The sequence below is a fragment of the Heterocephalus glaber genome, unplaced genomic scaffold (assembly GCF_053883595.1).
Source record: "Heterocephalus glaber isolate CG9 unplaced genomic scaffold, H.glaber_assembly_v1.0 deba00001124, whole genome shotgun sequence".
In the NCBI taxonomy this organism is placed as follows: Eukaryota; Metazoa; Chordata; class Mammalia; order Rodentia; family Bathyergidae; genus Heterocephalus; species Heterocephalus glaber.
Genome location: NW_028258197.1, coordinates 1,619,731 through 1,639,080, shown reverse-complemented (window position 1 = coordinate 1,639,080; position 19,350 = coordinate 1,619,731). Strand labels below are relative to the sequence as shown.

Genomic DNA, 19,350 nt, shown 5'->3' with positions numbered 1-19,350 from the left:
TTATAGGAAACATTACACTCTAAAACTGAGGAAATCTGTACTACTTTGATTTTAGAAGTTAGTTTTGAATAAAGTACATCCTAAGAGCTATGTGGTCTTTTGTGGGGTTTCTTGGTACCAGAGATTGAACTCAGGACCTTGTGCTTTCGAGGCAGGTGGCAGAACCACTGAGCTAAATCTCTGGTCCAGCCCATGGTCTTTCTTCTTTGTTTTGAGACAGGGTCTTGCTTTGTAATCCAGGCTGGCCTTGATCTCACTATCTAGCCCAGGCTGGCCTCGAACTTTTGGCAATTCTCTTACTTCAGCCTCCTGAGTACTGGGATTCCCACCGTGCCCAGCTATACACAGTCTTGATGGCCTTGCTTCAGCTTTGGAACATTAAACATCCCAAGTTTTTTAAAGCCATCTTTGGAGGTTACTGTTTCTAAATATGTACAGATAGTTGAAATGGTGAAATGAATATTCTCCTCACATCTCCCCCTGCAGCCAAATGGTGATATTAGGTAGTATATGCACATTTATTCTCTAAGCTCTTAAATTTTTATGACAGTCATTGAAAATGAGTTTTTCCTGGCAGCCTGTTGAGCCCAGATTCATTCATAAACCTTCTTTGATGCATTGTCAGTGTTCTGCTTCTCTCAGGTTTTTCATTGTTCCTGCTACATCTGTGGAGAGAAGTCTACATTAGAAACAGGAACTGTTGAAAAGGAAAAGCAACTTGTCAGTTATTTAAAAAATTGTGCCACGTCATATGCCGTTGGCTCGGACATAGTGTGAAATAGCCTTTGTTTCTTTCTGTTTTATGTGAAATCTGTTTCCTGTGAAAATAAGGGTTGTAAAGAAAGCCTGATGAAGGGTAAGCTCTTCCTCTTGAGAAAGGAAAAGGTAATCTCTTCTCTTACATAGCTTACAAATCTAAACAAGACATGTAGAGCCCTACATGGGCAGTGACTTGGCACTATTTGACCAGGTGAGTGGGCACTTTCCTCAGGGCTGCAGAAGTTGAAGCAGAGAGAAAAGTGATTTTTAAAAACCTGTACAACTGGGCCGGGGATTTAGCTCAGTGGTTTCGCCACCTGCTGCTCAAGCGCAAGGACCCGAGTTTGATCCCTGGTACCAAAAAAAAAAAGGAAATATGAAAAACCTGTACAACTTATGGTATGACTGAACAGTCACTGATGTGGACTTTTGTGTAATAGCATGTGGTTGAAAAATGTGAATGAACCCTCAGACCCCCAAAGAAGGAAATGACACAGCTATGACAAAACTGGTTGGACAGGGCTGGGGATTTAGCTCAGTGGTTCCACCACCTGCCTTGCAAGCACAAGGACCAGAGTTCGATCCCTGGTACCAAAAAAAAAAAAAAAACTGGTTGGACAGATGGTTGCTGAGCAGTCCACTTGCCCTATGCACAGTCTCTATATCTGGCTCAGCTGGGTCAGACTCTCAGAACTCTGGGCTTCAGAATTGACACATGTAGCTGGGGATGTAGCTCAGCAGCGCCTGCCTGGCAAGCACAAGGACCTGAGTTCAATCCCCGGTACGGGGGTGGGTGGTGGGTACAGAACTGACACATGTAGCTACATGCTGTAGAGCTTGGGGTTCCCACTGGCAAACAGACCTGCAAGTGCCAGGCCCACAGGCACCAAGTGACCTGAGTGCTGTGCCATCAGCCTGGGCACACAGCCGTGATGAGGGCACAGTTACAAGTGCTGGTGTGAATGCACCAGTGCAAGGCATGAAAGAAATGTGAATGAATGGTGTATGGCCATAATGCGTGTGGCAGGACAGATGTGTTTATGTAAGCCACAGAGGGAGAGGAAAGGGTGAATAGTTCATGATTTCCGTATTTCTGGATCTTTTGATCTTTGCTTTCCAAAGCTTATTTCCATAAGGCTATAGTCTGGTTAGAGACCTCAGCCCAGGAAAATGTCTGTCCACTCCCCTAGCCCCTCCACATCCACGCCTCTCATCCCTCCAGTGGAAGGAAGGTGCCTTTCTTTTGGGGTGCACATGAATGAGGCAACCTCAGGAATGTATTGGAGGACCCATGTGTGGTCAGTGAAGAGCAGCAGCAGTATGGACACTGCCATGTTACTGAGTTCTGAGCCTATTCCCTGCACTAACCACTAAAACTTCACAGTCCTCTCCATGGGTGCTGCTGCTTCCCCTTCATCTTTATCACCATCCCTGACCCTCACCAGCCCAGAGTCCATAGTCCAAATACAGGTTTGCCCCCAAATGGCCATCAGCAGATGTTTCAGTTGGATTGCATTGAGCAAAGTGAGGATGAGGATGTCAGTGGGCTGAGGTTGGGGATAGCAACTGCCTCGAGAGTAGCTTTCTCTAAGTGAGCCCCATGGTTCTTAGCCCTGCTTCTTAGTCCCTGGAGAGAGGGCTTCTTAAACTCCCGATGCCACTTAACTCAGTGTCTCTTGGTATATGGCACAAGCATCGATATTTTTAAGCACCCCAAGAGCATCTTGACCTTGATGGGGAACTGAGTTCTGCCTACATGAGGACTGGCTTGACAACTACACATACAAGCCTCAGCTGAAAAAAAAACAAGCATTCAATCAGATATATTGTTGATAACAAACGAGTTTGGGGAGCTGGACAGTTTAGCTCAGTTAATTGTATGAAATGTTAGCTGGTTCACAGGAAGACGGGTAGGAAAAGAAAAGATTTCAGTTGTGGTGGCAGCTTTCATTTCTTCCCTTTTTCTTTTCTCCAGCAAAATGTAGGACTTGTGATTTATAGGGAAGAAGCACAACTCACACGATTTCCTGTTTCTATAAGGAGGGACCTTCATTGACTTCATGAAAATAAGCATCTCTTATTCCCCATTGCCTTCTAGCTAATTTTGGTGCCTTTTCTTTTGCCAGTTGCCAGAGGCTTCACCTTCTGAGGAGGAAGAACAGGAAGCTTGGGTGAATGCCTTGCTTGGAAGGATATTTTGGGACTTTTTAGGAGAGAAGTACTGGTCCGATCTGGTGTCAAAGAAAATCCAGATGAAACTTAGCAAAATAAAGGTATTGCTCTCTACACAAGGGGTTCCTAATTCCTCATGTCATAATTTCTGGACATTTTGTGCACTTATGTCATAAGTGAAAAATAACCTGGTTTGAGCATATAACATATAAGGGTAGTAAGTTCTCAGACAACACATCTGACCTGGATCACAGACTTATCTTGCTCTGAAGACTAACTACACCTGGGGACTTAGCAAACTGTCCTGTTCACACACTGTGTGTGTGTGTGTGTGTGTGTGTGTGTGTGTGTGTGTGTGTGTGTGTGTGTGTCCCCACATCATTATCCATTACAGAGTTTAGGAAAATAGGAGCTCCTGTAACTGATTTGTCTTGTATAATTCTTTGACTTAGAAAAAAATTTAAATTGTTCAGAACACGTCCAGCCTCACAGTGGTTGAGGCCACATGATGCACTCAGAGGAAATCCTAGACTACTTAGGACCACTTCCCAAGCGTACTCCTTCCCACAGCCAAGGCAGTTACCATTGGCTCTAAATGTAGCCGTTCTGCAATGGACCTTTACTTTCCGGCTAAATGGTACTTTATTTTCGCGTCTGTTTGCTGAAGAAACACTCCTGCACTAAGCTAGGCCCTCTTGGAAGTGAGCTTAAACTGTTAAGTGTTCCTCATAGCTGTCATTAAAGGACACACATGCCAAACAGCTTATAAAGTTTCCTTAAAAATAAGTTTTTTGGGCCCAGGGATTTAGCTCAGTGGTTTCGCCACCTGTCACGCAAGCACAAGGACCCGGGTTCAATCCCCGGTACCAAATAAATAAATAAATTAAATAAGTTTTTAGCACAGTAATGATCCAGCCTGGAAAGAATCGCTTTGGTCTCTAAGTTTTCACTAAGAGCTTGCACAGTCAGTAACTTAAGTAATTGGCTCTGAAATTTGTTTTAATAGTAGATATTTTTGAGAAGCAAAATCCTATGGATTCCTTCCCTAGAAAAATGTACACTGAGATAGCCTGGTATGATAGTGGATGCCTGTAATCCCAGCACTCAAGAGACAGAGGCAGGGGAATCACCACAAGTTCAGGCCAGCCTAGGGTACATAGTGAATTCAAGACCAGCCTGGACTACACAGTGAGACCCTACTTGGGGGAGGGGGAGCAGAGAGGGAGGGAGGAAGGAAGATGTACACTGACACAATGTTTTGCCCATGATTTCAGTAAGTTCAAGGACTCCAGGTTAAGAAATTGTAAGCCAACATAAAATTAGATTAGAGGGAAAATACAGACATGGTGGAGCTTCCGTTTAATTTTGGCCATTCCTTTGGGTAAAGATTAGCCTTCTCTGATTTAGTTGAATTCTAAGGTCTGTCAGACCCTCATAAAAAGGGGGGCTACCTTCTGCCCGCTTCAGAGTGGGCTTCCAGGCAGAATTTGGGCAGCGTTTTAGAAGGGCTCTTTGACAGCTAGTGTGTGTTCTTGGGCTAAGTTCATGGATGCTGCTATTGTTGCACATATTCTAAGGCACTGCGAGGCGTGGCCAGCCTTCTCTCCTGAGGGGAGTATAGTGGCTGTGCCGCCTCAGGGGAAGTTGAGGGAGTTTTCTGCTGTCATTTTCTCCTCTTGCTGGTCAGGTAGGCTTTTGCAGTTCACAAACTTAACTTCCTTTTGCTTTTTATTTTTTGTTTGTTTTGTTTTTGTTTTGAGACAGGGTCTTGCTATGTAATCCAGGCTGACCTTGAACTCACTGTGTAGCCAAGGCTGGCTTGAACGTGTAGTGATCCTCCTATCTCAGCCTCCCGAGTGCTAGCATTACAGACATCTACCACCACGCTCAACTCCTTTTTGATTTTTGAGGTGAAAAGTTCTAAAAGGTTAGAATGGAAAGGATGGTCTAGATCCAATAGTGCCATAGTTCAGAGTGGGGGGCTGTGTCCCCTTCACCACTAGCCATGCCTTTACCCCTAACCTGAGCTGCTGCCCAGTGAAGTGACCTGCAGACCAGGGGAGACCCAGGCAGGGGAATAAACAGTAAGGCAGAAGGATAATAACAAATTCTGCACCTGCCACCACCCCTGTCAAAAAACTTTTATTTCCACCAAATAGCCATGTACCCCTGGAGCACTAAACTTTCAAACTGGTAGTGAGTGGATCGATACCAAAAAGGTCAAAAGTCAAGGCCCAAAGGGGCTAGTGAAGTACCTGGTGGGCCAAGGATTTAGCTCAGTGGTTCCGGCGCCTGCCTTGAAAGCTCAAGGTCCCTACTTCGATCCCCAGTACCAAAAAAAAAAAGTGCCTGGAGGAGCCTGAGCTGCCCCTGTGGTAAAGACCTTCCCATCTCCTGGCTTCCCTTCAAGGCCTGACATCTGGAGAACTCTTTGCTGGCCTTGTCCTGCAGCCTCACATCATTGCCCTTGCACATGATAATGACTCATGCTGTGAAGAACAACCCTGTGTGTGCATCTGGTGCCCCAGGATGGGTTTTAAACAACCTGAGTTTCTGCCCCAACAGCAAGTACACTCTTGGCTTTGGCTTCTGCTCAAAAATACCTTGGGGCCCTTGAAGGTTATGGCCTCTCATGCCTGTGTCAGCAGATGCTGCTGTCATTGCATATAGTACCTGGCTTATCACCCAGTATCCTGAGCATGTCCCATACACCTGACTGTTCTGTCCCCATTGGATTCACTCAGGAGGTTAAAGAACATGCACCTGGGTTCCTGAGTTACTGTGGGGCCCTTTGGGTGGGAGGGAAAAGAGTTTGTGTTTGAATAGCACAGGAGGAGTGACCTTGTCTTGCCTTCTCCCACAGGGTAGGGAAGAGACTCCTCTAGGACCAGAGATGAACAAGAAGGGAATATGAGGAGCAGGTAGCTATAGATGTTCTAGATTGTTGGGGTTGGGTAGATGAATGAGTAAGTAGGGAAAAGTTCTTCCCCATTGTGCTTACTGGTAGCTGAGCCCACCCACCCTTACCATACCTTTGAGCCCCTTGTTTGTCTCAGGTCCTTCCTTTGCCTTTGCAGGGACTGTAGGGTACGGGGTAGGGTTGGGGAGGGAGGTGTGACACAAAGGAGGGACAGGAAAATTCCTACTGTGGATCAGTGTCAGATTTGTGTTCCCATAGAAACAGTGTTCTTAGAGGTATTCTTTGGCTAGCAGCCCTCAGAAATCTAACCTGGCAGGCTCCTGAAATGCTAGACCTTCAAATGACAATAATGGACAGAAAGCACTGTGACAAGCGCACATGATTTGGGATATATTTTTGGCTAAGTAGCATTTTGTAGGTGATGGAAAGGTCAGTGCCAATTACAACATTGATGCTCTGGAGAAAGGTTTTCCAAATGCAGCAACCACCAATTTAAAAATGCACATTTGAACACTGTTCCCATCATATTTCGTTCATCACTGATATAACCTCTTTCACATAATCCCTCCTCCATCCTTATAAAAAATCAGAGATGGAGTTCTCCAATAGGGTGAACCCTAAAAGTTCATGATTCTCTGTAGAGAGACCATTAAAAATGCCCTCCTGAGTTAAGTATTAATCCATGCCGAGCTACATGCAACCTTAATACTCAGTTTATATTTAATTTTAAAATCTTAATTTTATTCTAAATTTTACAAAATTATTCTAATGATCAAGTGGGAAAATACAACTAAATTTGAAGGGCTTGGGATTTAGCTCAGTGGTGCCATGCCTGGCTTGTCAGCGCAAGGTCCTGAGTTCGATCCCTGGTACTGAAGGAAAAAAAAAGAGAGACTGGAGCCAGATGTGGTGGTGCATGTCTGTAATCCCAGCACTCGGGAGGCTGACACAGGAGGATCACTGCACGTTCAAGGCTACTCTGGGCTACATAGTGAGTTCAAGGCCAGCTCGAACTACACAGTGAGCCCTTCTCTCAAAAAAAAGATTAGCCAGATTTTAAAATACATTACTATAAAGCTGCAGTAATAAGAGCAGTTTGCTGTTGGCTGAAAACAGAGAGCTCAATATAGACTCTAGTGTGGTAGGAATCTATTATTTAAAGATGCCACTACAGTAGTAGGGAAAGTATTGGTTGCCCAGTAAATAAGTTGAGATCGCTGACTAGCCATTTAGGGGGAAAAAATTGGATCCCCAACTTACATCGTACACTAAAATAACATAAAGATTAAATACACATACATAAAGCTGGGCATGGTGGTGCACACCTGTAATCCCAGCACTCAGGTGGCTAAGGCAGGAGGATCACTGCAAGTTTGAGGGCAGCCTGTGCTATACAGTGAATTTAAGGCCAACCTGAATTATATAGTGAGACCCTGTCTCAAAAAACAAAACAAACAAAACCCCCCACAAATCCAGGTGGAAGAAATATACATGAATTAATTGTATAATTTTGAGATGAAGTAGGAATTTCTGAGCATGATACCAGTACTTTTATGTTATTTCCTCTACAGTAAGTTCCTGCTGATAGATTAGGGGTGTGCATTCCAGCAGGAACCAGATGGCACACTCAGATGAGAACCAGAGGGGATGTAGAGACCAGAAGGGACACTGCAGCTCTCCTAGGCCAGCAGAAGTGGGATGCTGTGACCCTCCCTGAAAGGGCAAAGGCAGGGAACAGTTAGCAAAACTCAGGCAAGGGAACTTTGTGTAAAGGGCTGCCTGTCTCATAGGCTGTGACATTCAGTGGAAGGAGGAGACAAAGGCCTGACAACACTCTTCTCCTGGTACCTCCCCATTCCCTGCCCATTGGTGAATCCCATTAACCAGGTCCAGCTAGAACCTAGAGGGCAACAGAGACCAAGGATGCATTTCACACAGACCAGAGGCACAGAGGGTGGATATAGGGGAAGCAGATAGAAAATGTCAGAGCACAGCACAGGGGCAAAGGGATGTGGTTTTATTTCAAGGATTTTTTTTTTTCTGGTACCTTGCACTTGCAAGGCAGGCGTGGTGCTGCTGAGCTACATCCCTGGCCCTCAAGGATTTTTTTTTTTTTTTTTTTTTGGGTACTGGGGATCGAACTTGGGTCCTTGAGCTGGCGCAGCAGGAGGTGAAACCACTGAGCTAAATCCCTGGCCCCCTAGGATTTTAATATATACGGTAATACATACGATTTTAAACAGTAAGTTTGCCTATCAGAAACGTTGTAACAATTTCTTACTCCCTACTAGCAGTCTTAAGAGAGGTCCACCTTCCCATAATTTTCTGGGTTTCATTGTCCTTCCTGACTTCCTTAGCCAAGATAGCCACCCTGATCTGAGCCCCACATCTGTCCCATTACCTGTTTTATGGGATTACGTTATTTGTCTACTTACCTGTTTCTGCCTCTCCAGTGTAAACCCCCCAAGAAAAAGAAAGTGGCCACCTTGTGCATGTCTCTGTGGTACAGTGCCCAGTACATGGTTTGTGCACAGTTAAATTTGGTTAAATAAGTGGTATACCTCCAAAATTTTGACCATCATTCCCTCAGAATCTGTTAAATTCTAACTTATCTTAGCATTTTTACCAGGTTACTGATGTGTCTCATTCGCTGTTTACTTCTTTTCTCCAGCTCCCTTACTTTATGAATGAGTTAACTCTGACAGAACTTGACATGGGAGTGGCTGTGCCAAAAATCCTTCAGGCCTTCAAGCCTTATGTTGATCACCAAGGTAATTCTCAACTGACAGAAGCAGAATTTAATTAACTATTTATATGACTGTTCAAATATTTCCATTGTCCCTTGCTATAAATTCATACCAAGGCCTTGTGTTTGGAGGGAGTTGGGAAATTTTTAGCCATCCTGTTTCTTGTTGAATGCCTGATTGATTGGTTGATTGTACTGGAGATCAAACCCAGGGCCCTTTCACTGAGCTAGATACTCAGACCTTTTTTCTATTTTGAGACAGAGTCTTGCTGAGTCACTAAATTGTCTAGGCTGGCCTGAAGCTGGCTGTCCTCCTGAGATTATAGGCATGTGCCACTATGCCTGTCCTTTGTTTATGTTTTTTTTGAGACAGGGTCTCACTATGTAGTTCAGGCTGGGCTTGAACCACAGTGATTCTCCTGCCTCAGCCTCTCAGAGTATTAGGATTACAGGAGTGCACCACCACTCCTGGCTGCCTACTCTTGTAGAAAGAGGAAGAAGTTAAGTTAATTACAATGTGGAGAGAGTTTAACTAGAATTATCAGGATAGTGTAATGATTCATATGTCTGTTGTATCATGTTGGACTGAGAAAATTTAGTGTGCAGGAATTTAGTAAAAACAGACAAAACAGGAGTGAGCTAGGCATGGTAACACACAGCTGTAATCCTGGCTACTTGGGAGGCTGAGTCAGGAGGATCAAAAGCCAGCTAGAGCAATTAGACTGTGTCTCAGAAGTTTTAGAAAATATATATTTTTTAAGGACTGGAAATATAGCTTAGTGGTAGAGTACACTGGGTTTGATCCCCAGTACTAAGAAGGCGGGAGAAAAAAGACAGGAGTGAGCCAGGTAACCTGCCAGCATGTCAGGGAAAGATAGTCCCACCAGTCTGCTTACCAGTAGCAACCTTTGCCAGGAAGCCTGTTTTCACTTAGCCATATGTGCATTATTCCTAAAATGGCCCAAGAACAAGGTAGGGGAAAAATTAATCACAGTTTTCTAAGAGAGTAATATTTGTTTTAAAGTAAATGTTTTGTAAAATTTGTAAGGTATAGAAGCAACTCCTCTCTGTTGTATCAAATGGCTCTTGGATGGTATTTAGTGAAATTGTTTTTCTGCTATAGTATACATTTGATGTAACTACAAAGAAATATTTAGCACTGCAGTTGGCAACTCTGCAGATCTCTCTAGCAATGTTTCAGCTGATGGGGAGCCCTTATGTTCTCAGCATCACATTAATTTCAGAGAAAGCTCGACCAGAGTATTTGCAAATCCAGAGCACCACCTAATACCTACATGATGAGAACACCTGTAACCCCTCAGTGATGTGCACACCATGATGAATCTGAGTGCAGTTGAGCTTGGTAATTCTGGTTCACAGAAAGTAAAATTAGAAGAGATTTAGACTCTTTGCAAATGGCTTAGCTAGTGTTCCTTTGATCCCATTAATACTTTAAAAAGGTGCATCATGAGTGTGTTTGCTTCGGAGCTGGGATCTTTACCTTGTCAGTGTATAAGAGCTGCCCTCCTTCTTCTCACTGGGGTGGCTCTGTTACCTTTGCTTCTTGCCTTTTTAGGAACTGACTGATAACAAGCTGGTAAGTGATCAGCTAACACAAGCCTCCTGAGAGTCAGGCTTTTAAAAAGTAAATAAGGGCCAGGGATTTAGCTCAGTGGTTCCCCCGCCTGCCTCGAAAGTGGAAGAACCCGAGTTCAATCCCCCGTACCAAAAAAAAAAAGTAAATAATATGTGTACATGTTCTATTTTCTAATGTGGTAGCAGTCTCTCATCTCATGTCTGTTCTTTGTTGAATTAATAGAAATTTCCAAGGAGAGTGGTGCAGGGCCACAGCAGGCTTTGCAGCATCTAAGAAATCTCCCTGTGGCTTTGAACTCTGCAGCTTCATAGAACGGCTTTGGTCTGGCTTTGAGGATAATTCAAGACTTAAGTCTCAAGCTTCTTTCCCATTCCTCTGTAGCAGAGCTGTGTGAGACATTTCACTGTGGAGATCAAAGCTTTGCTGGTTTTTAATACATTTGAGGCATACTTAACTCCTTTCAGGGAAAGTTTGAGAGATCTGCTTGCTTGTATAACAAGGGTGAAAATGTTACCAAAGGAAAGAATGAAACCAGTTGTGCTGGCACTCGCCTGTAATCCCACCACTCAGGAGGCAGAGGCAAGAGGAGCACCTCGAATTCGAGGCCAGCTTGGGGTACATAGTGAGTTCAAGGTCAGCCTAAACTACATAGTGAAACCCTGTCTCAAAAACACATACCGGGGAGAGAGAGAGAGAGAGGAAGAAAGGTAAATCCTGTGGGGGTTATGTTTTATCAAATTAAGTTTTTTCCGAACTCTACAAAGGATTCATGTATGATGCCAAAACAAATTAACATAAAGGAAATATAATCATACATCACTTAATGATGGGGTACTTTCTGAGAACTGTCTTCAGTTGATTTCATTAGTTGGTGTCATTGTGTGAACACCATAGAGTTTGCTTACACAAAGATGAGTGTGACATCACTAGGTGATACAATCTTATGGGACCATCATCCTATATGTGGTCCCTTGTTGACTGAAAGTCATAAGCGGTACATGCCTGTGTATGTTTTAGATTCTGTTGCTCTAAGGAGCAACCTTTTCTCTTAGGGAAATTAACTCTGGGGTAATTTGCTAAAACTGGCCCGAAAAAGTAAAGCTCACCCTCCAGAGAAATGCAGCCCAGGCAAAGAGGCTTTGATAACTCCAAGGAGAGGCACTGCCTTGTGACTCTCCCCCCTCCCCCGCCCCATCGCCCATGTACTTTGGAAAAATGAAAAAATATGCCCCAACTTGTGCTTGCTTGCTGGAGGAATATTCAGGCCAAAGCTGGTTGGATTCTTCCATGTTAGGAAGGCAACATAGAGTGTAGTTATGAGCACCAGCTCTCAAGTGAGATGACCCGACACACAGCTCTGAGGCCTAGGCCAAGCACCAGAACCTCTCCATTTCCTCACCTCTCAAATGGGGACCCTAGTAGCATCTGTCTCACAGCTTGTGAGATTACATGAGTTAATATGTGAAAGGCACTTCAAACAGCACCTGGCTCGAGGCAGGTACTCTGTAAGCACTGGCTATTGTTTTACCATTATTATTGTCACCTTCTATGATGCTACTGGAGGTGAGGATGTGGGTGGCTGTGGTGTCCGGTTGACCATCCGATAGCTCAGAGCCAGCAGATCTTGCCAGATAAAGAAAAAAAAAAATTACTGCTCTCAGCTTTCATGGCCTTGCTGTTAAGAGAACAGTCAGTAGTTCCTCTGGCTGACATGCTGACCAGTCTGAATTCCAGGACACACATCAGTCTAGAGCAGTGAATAAGGTGTGTGATGCACTTCCGCTGGACAGCATCGCTTCCCACCAATGGCAGGTAGTGGGAAGATGGTCAGGTTCTACCCCTGGAAAGCCAACTGTGCCCCTGCCTCGGCTCTGGCCTTCCCCTGCTCCACATGTACTCTACAACTAACCTTTCTACCTGTGGGGTACATATGTGTTGCCCTTCCTCCCCTGGGCTGGCCTCCCCTACTCCTTTTACACTCTCCTGGCCACCACCTGCAGGGCCGGCCTTCTAGCATCCACCAGCCCATCCCTCTCAGCCAGGCTCTTCCCATCGTTTTATTAATTGTCACGGTGGTGTTTGCTCATTTATTCAGCAAATATTCATGTGGGGACACTGAAATATCCAGAAAAGGGAATGAGGAAAGCATAACCTATCACTCCACCATAGCCAGCATTACTTTTTTAAATACATTTTTGGTATATTCTTTTTTCTTAAACATAAAAAAACTTAATAGAGGGCCAGTGATGTAGCTCAGTGGCACTGTGCCTGCCTCACAAGCGCAAGGTCCTGAGTTCAGTTCCCGGTACAAAAAAAAGAACCTTAATAGAGAATGTATATAACTCTATTTAAAAGCCTCAAGAATGGCACTCATCGATGATTTTGGACTGGAAAGGTCAACCAGAGCCCCCTAGCAGACCCTTCCGTATCTGTACAAGTGAAAGCTCAGATGAAGTAACTTGCCCAAGGGCATCAGCAGCCTTATCTTTCCATCCTGTTCCACAGCTTCCAGACTGGGATCAGTGGCCTCGAGCACTGGCCCTGTGTTTATGCTCTGCTCCTGCACCATCCATTGGCCAGACCAAAGGGAAGCTGCTACACCTCAGTTTCCTGTCTGCCTCGCTGGATTGTGGTGGAAATTAAACATGTGTGAAGTGCTCAGGGAACACACGTGGCATATGGAGAGCTGCTGGTAGCAGCTGTGCTGCTGAAAGCTGTATTGTTAATAAAGCTTACTGAAGGGCTTTGGTGGGGACCCTTTTCTGCCATCCAGGATGTTTGATCTGTGTACCCACAGGTGTGTCAGCAGGGCAGAATGAGCCCCAGATGTGGACAGTGACCCCTCAGGGTTGGATTGATTCATGGACTTTGGGGGGCGGGGTAATGGACTTTTGCTGCACGTAGTTAAGTCTACAAAGAGTCACTGCCTGTCCTCCATGAACAGAGTTCAAGACCCAAATAACAACTCAAGTTTTGACTAAAGATCTCAGATTCTATGGAAGGGTCACCAAGTCCCACTTTGGGGGAACCCTGCCTGTCTCTGCAGATCCCCTTAGTCATGCCATGGGTACCTGTGGTCTATACTAATATTCTGGATCTTGCCTTGTTGTGTCCAGTGCCAGAAATGAAGTAAGTATCACAGAAAACTGGAACCAGTATTAGTTGTATACTAAAACTGGATCCCTCTGCTATACCACCTCAGAGCAGGCGGTAGGAAAGCAGCTACAGCAGTCTGGCTGCCTGGGCCTGGCAGGAGTATCACAGACAAGAAAAAGTTTATATGGAAAAGGGGAAAAATACCTGCTGTGGAACTTGGATGGGTCGGGGTGAAGGGGAATCTTGATTTGTGGCTGTGTAGACAGTGAAGAGGCACAGCCCTTTATCCATTGTTGGTAGAGAAAGCTAAAAACGTCATCATAAAAGACACATCCAGATTCAAGGTTCTACTAATTTTATGAAGTATTTGAGTGAGCAATAGGGCACCATTTGTTTGTCAGGAACAAAACAATCATTAACGCATTCTTGTAAGAGCGAATAACTCTAGCCTCTGATCTTGATATAATAGATTACCAAATATTCTATTTTTAAGGAGTCTTGTGCTTGGATGCCAAATGTTGACTTTCAGAATGAAAACCAGGGAGGCAGGAAAGGGAGGAAAGAGCAAGGAATGTGAGGGGCAGCTCAGATGAGCAGGCTCGAGGGTCCCTTAACACCTTCCAAGTGGCAGGTGCCACTGAGCCTGCCTCAGAGAAACTTTAATAGTAACACAAGGAGATGCTGTGTGAAACTACCAGATGCATGTTGCTGTGGTAGGCCCTAGAGTTTGTCAACTAGAAAGCCTAAGGGAAGGCAGAAGAATGCTCTGTTTGTGACTCCCCCTTGTCTCTCGGGATGTGCAGCCAGATGTGTTTATTCTCACGAATCGTGATCTGAGGTGCACCCAGCAGTCAAGGCCGTCTTTACTCTTCCTCAAGCATATTCTTCTCCAAGGCAGGGCTTCATCTCGATGTCTCAGTTCTGATATCTCAGTATGCACATTTGATGGAATGAGCTGCCATCCTGCCCATTGTCCCTCTGGGTTATGGTGCTGGTAACTTCCTGACTGTGTGAGGCTGAGCTCCTGGCAGGTCCTTGCATGGAGAGTGACTAAAGCTTGTCACGTTCATTGTCAGTTGTTTCATGTATTGCCAAATGAAGTGTCAGCTTTATGGGGGCTCGTTGACAATGGGTGCCACCCTGCCTGCCCACAGTGGCCTCCTGACATGAGCACTGTGTGAGGAGGAGCCCCCTTTCCTGAGAACCTCCTAGGGCCAACTCCTTACTCCTCCTTTAAGGTATCAAAATTTGCCTGCTGCTCAACTTCTTTTTTTGTACCAGGGATCAAACTCTGGTCCTTGTGCTTGCAAGGCAAGCAATGGAACCACTGAGCTAAATCCCCGGCCTCAACTTCTTTCTTTTTTGTCCTTGAGCAGGTCATCATACAAAGCAGCATTTTAAATAAAAGAATTCCCTATTAACTGTTCATTTTACCTTTGGATTTTGTAAGGCAGGGCTTCCCAACCCTCCTGGTACATAACCAGTTGGTCTCCACGTTGCACTGTTTGGAAGTTCTTCAGGGTACTTGTTGCTTGCAGTAGTGGATATTGATTGTTTATTTATGACAGGGTCTTGCTTACATAGCTCACTATGTAGCTCAGGCTTGCCTCGAACTTCTGGCGATCCTCCTGCCTCAGGCTCCCAAGTGCTAGGGCTATAGGTGTGCGCCACCATGCTAGGCTTATTATGGGTGATTGAACCCAGGGGTGCTCTGCCACTGAGCTTACAGTTATAGCCCCAGCCATTTTAAATTTTTTATTTTGAGACAGGGTCTCAGTATTTTGCCCAGACTGGTTTCAAGCATGTGAACCTCCTGCCTTAGCCTCCCAAGCAGCTGGGATTACAAGTATATACCACCATGGGCAGCTCAAGCCATTCTTGACTATGCATTTTCTCTGGCTACCAGGGCTGAGCAAGGCCTTGTGGGTAGGCTTTTTTCTTTTGGTACCGTGGATCGAACTCAGGCCCTTGCACTTGCACAGCAGGCTGTGAAACCACTGAGCTAAATCCCTGGCCCCTTGTGGGTAGGCTTTGTGGGGCATATTCAGTGGTATAAATACATCTCATTCTGAGATACCAGGCCTCTGGCTACCTAGTGCACCCTCTTTCATGAACATCGGTAGGCAAGAACAGAGCAAGCAGCAAGGGGGGGCTGGCCCCAACAGAGAATGGGAAGCCACCCTGCCAGGATGTGCGGGTGCCACAGTCCCCTGGAGAGGCAGTGTGATCTTTGTGATGAGGAAACTGGTGCACAGAGGCTGAGAAGCGGCCAATGAAACTCAAGCCCCAGCCCCCAGGACTGGGCTCAGTGCTTTTCCCTTGGACTTCCTGCTTCAGCCCCTGGCTGTGGGGCTGACCCTTACCCCATGGGTGGAATGTCCCAGTGATTGGGCCTGAGCCAGCACTTTACTAAGCCTAATCTTTTTGTTTAAAAAACAAACAAAACTTGCCATTTGGGAAGTAGTAAGTCTGTTGCGTTCGATATGACAGCTTTCAACAGCAAAGCATACTATTAATATTTATTGGGAGCCTAAGCTTTCCAAAAGAAATGATTATGCTTGAGTACATATAGTAGCCAGGTAGTATGAATCTGTTAATTCTCAAGTTTAAAGAAGCTGGAGCTATTAATTACACTAATAAACGTATTTTGAGCTGGGTATGGTAGCACACACCTGTAATTCCAGCCCTCAGGCTGAGGCAGGAGGATACCCCATGAGTTCAAGGCCAGCCTGGGCTACATAGTGAGTCCAAGGCCAGCTGAACTACATAGCAAGACCCTGTCTCAAAGCACAAATGAAAATAATAATTATATTTTGTATTGATAGTCTTTTTTATGTTGGGTTTAAATTAATATCTAACCTTTTATCCTAATCCCTTTCTGCTGGAAGTGATTAATGACTAAATGTCTTTATTGAAACACATGTGCCCTTTATTTCCAGTAACGGTATTTTGAAGAGCAAGTTAATTAGTGATTTTCAACTGCTTTAATATAAGCAGGAAATAAAGAAGCTTTTTGAGTATTACTACAGACAGTTAAGACAGTCACAGTTGATCTGCATATCACTTCATTAAACCAGGTCAGTCATGGAAAATAATCACCATTTATGGAAAAGAAAATATGTTGAACACAAAACTAGAAATTATCCTATCTTTAGTGAGGAATTATACCATTAGTGTTTTTTGGGGTTAAGCATTGCTTTTATCTGAGGGTTAAACATGTAGGGAAGGGGTTATTTACTGTAAGTGCTTGAAAATGCTGCTGTGTGAACATGGTTTTAGACTAATTTCCTGCTTCCTTTTAGATGTTGTCATTTGACTTACGAGGATCTGTAAAAGTTTATTAACATTTAAACACCCACTGGAAGAATCATGTTTTCATTGAAAGTCTACAAGGTATTATGGAGCTGTGAGTCTGAAAAATCAGTGTAACCTGCCAGGGATTTAGCTCAATGGCACTGCACCTACCTCTCAAGTGCAAGGTCCTGAGTTCAATCCCCGGTGCCAGAAAAAAAAAAAAAGAAAAAAATTAGTGTAGGCTGTCTTGCCTGCCTTATCATAGACCCTTCCAGTAGCAGAGGGTCTCAAGATGCTTCTGTTTGCATTTTACACACTGGTCAGTGGCCACAACAACGAAATTCCACAGACTCCACATATTCTTAGATATAATCTCATTGGCAAATAGTATCTTTCCAAGAAATAGATCTTTAAACTCAGGTACAAAGTGGTTATCTGACTTTACCTGGATAATCTTGGGAGTAAGGTAATCGTCTTGCTTCCATTACTTGGAAATTTCTAGAAAGAGATTCTAACAGTTTTTGTCACTATTCTTACCATACCAGGCTAAATCTGACCCATTTTTCTGCCCCTCTTCCAAGCACTTAATAATTTCAGAGAGACAGTGGTTCCTTGTGTTAATGACCCAGGTCATAGAGAAGTCTCTGTGCTCCCTTCTGTCTCCTAATGGGTAGGCCATCAGACAGCCTATCCTGATTGGGCTCTGGCTCAGGCCACTCCCTCCTGGGTGTGTGTTTTCCTACTGAACAGGAGGAGGAGGTAGAAGTTGGGCCCTCTGTTGCTAAAGTGTGCTGAATTCACCATGACCATCACATGGATTGAATACTGGTCATTTGCCAGATGGAGACCATTTCAGTGTACCATTGTGTACACTGTTCTTATAGCCCTCCTCTTGCCTGTATTGGCAGCGTAAGCCATGTGTAGACTTTTGGTATGATGCTGATTGAGGTCCTTTAAACTGCAAATTTATATATATATAAATTTTTTTTTTTTTTTGGTGTTTTGAGACAGGGTCTCACCGTGTAGTCCAGGTCAGTCTTGAACTCACTGTGTAGCCCAGGCTGGCCTCAAACTGGCAGCAGTCCTCCTGCCTCAGCCTCCTGGGATTCCAGGCATGTGCCACCACACCCAGTTTAAAGTACAACTGTCTATAGTGTCATTTACAGTCATGTTTTTTAAGGGGGGGAAAAATCTGTTTTTTCACTGTTTCTCCAGGTCTCTGGATTGACTTGGAAATGTCCTACAATGGATCCTTTCTGATGACTCTTGAGACCAAAATGAATTTGACCAAACTAGGTAAAGAGCCGCTTGTTGAAGCCCTGAAGGTTGGAGAAATTGGCAAAGAAGGGTAAGGGGCTATATATGAACTTACTTATCCAACCCTGGGGGACCAACCTCTCTCTGTAGCCTTGGATAAGCAGGTCTGAGGTCTGCGAGTCCCTGGCTGGCAGGCTAGCATCACCGTACGTGCTTCTGGACCACAGTGTGTATATCACCCTAGGGGAGCCCTACTCCCTGCTCACCTGTGACAGCTGTTTTGACCTCAGCTCTTGGGGGTGGGAGTACCCTCTAAATTACTCCACAAGCGTCACTGACTCAGACAAACAGGGCAGACCCATCTGAGTGATAAATTGCTCTGTGAATTGAATCATTGTTCCAAATACTCCATCTTCAGCTTTGAACCACTGACAGCAATTTTTGAAGCAGTCTGAGGTCCACTGGGGAGCCATTGCTTTGGCCACTGAGCTGGAATTATCTGCTGTAATAAGATTTTGTAGCTGAGAGGATATTCACACATATTCTGAGAAGCATTTTCCAAAAATAATACTTATGGATTTGCTTGGTGAATTCTTCTCTTTGTAGAAAGTACATTATGTTGCCCAGAGTTGTCTAATTTAGAAATATTCCAAAATTTTGAGATAATTAATGGAGCCTGTTTTTGTTTCGATTTGCTTTTTTGTAGTGGTACTTCTCACTGAGCTACATCCAGAGCCTTTTTTTTTCTAGGCAGGGTCTTGTCAAGTTGCCCTGGCTGGGTTGAAACTTGTGATCTCCTTGTTTCAGCCACTATCCCAATACTACTGTTTTTACCAAAGTAAAAAATGCTGCTTCTCACATCTCTACTCCCTTTGTATGGAATGAATAGTCTAATAACAGGGAAATGCGACAAGGAACTGCCTTTGCAGGCTCTAAATAGAAGACACAGGCTCTTAGATTTTTACTTAACAGTAGTGACCTACTGCTCCTATTCATGCTTGTGGTATTAGCAGACTGAGTGAGTTGTAGGTATATCTTCAAGAATACTCCTTTGTGAGCCAGGGATTTAGCCTGCCTTACAAGCACAAGGTCCTGAGTTCAGTCCCCCAGTACTGCAAAACAAACAAAGAATACTCTTTTGCTGAGATTATCTGAGTTGCTTAATGAAATGTTCCTGTTTTAATAGTTGGGAGAATTTTACCTGCTGTATGCAATCTAACCTACCTCTGCTATTTTTTTTTCATTTTTCTGCTATTTGTTAAAATGTATTTGGATTCGGCAATCTGTGGATTTGTATTTTCTGGTGAGTGGTACTTATCAACTCTCCGTGTGGCATTTCATACCCTGTGAATGCTGAATCTTGTTCGGGTCCCACATGAAGCCATGAGGGAGCTGTCTTTTCATCATGGTCCCAGACATGAAGGCACAGTCCATGGGCTTGAGAGGACTGAAAAGGGGGGGAGTTCAGATGAGGCTTTTTTAGCAGGGAAAGTCTCAGACATCCCTAGT

At 44.4% G+C, this 19,350-nt stretch overlaps 1 protein-coding gene across 5 annotated transcripts in view; it reads left to right on the top strand.

Moving 5' to 3' along the window:
• Positions 1-19,350, top strand: part of Tex2 (testis expressed 2) — a 104,043-nt gene that overhangs the window by 73,594 nt on the left and 11,099 nt on the right. For all 5 annotated transcript variants that reach the window (XM_087210200.1, XM_087210196.1, XM_087210197.1 and 2 more), the window contains 3 exons: positions 2,886-3,032; positions 8,523-8,622; positions 17,800-17,932. In XM_087210200.1, coding sequence (XP_087066326.1) covers positions 2,886-3,032; positions 8,523-8,622; positions 17,800-17,932 — 380 coding nt within the window. The remainder of the gene's footprint in view (positions 1-2,885; positions 3,033-8,522; positions 8,623-17,799; positions 17,933-19,350) is intronic.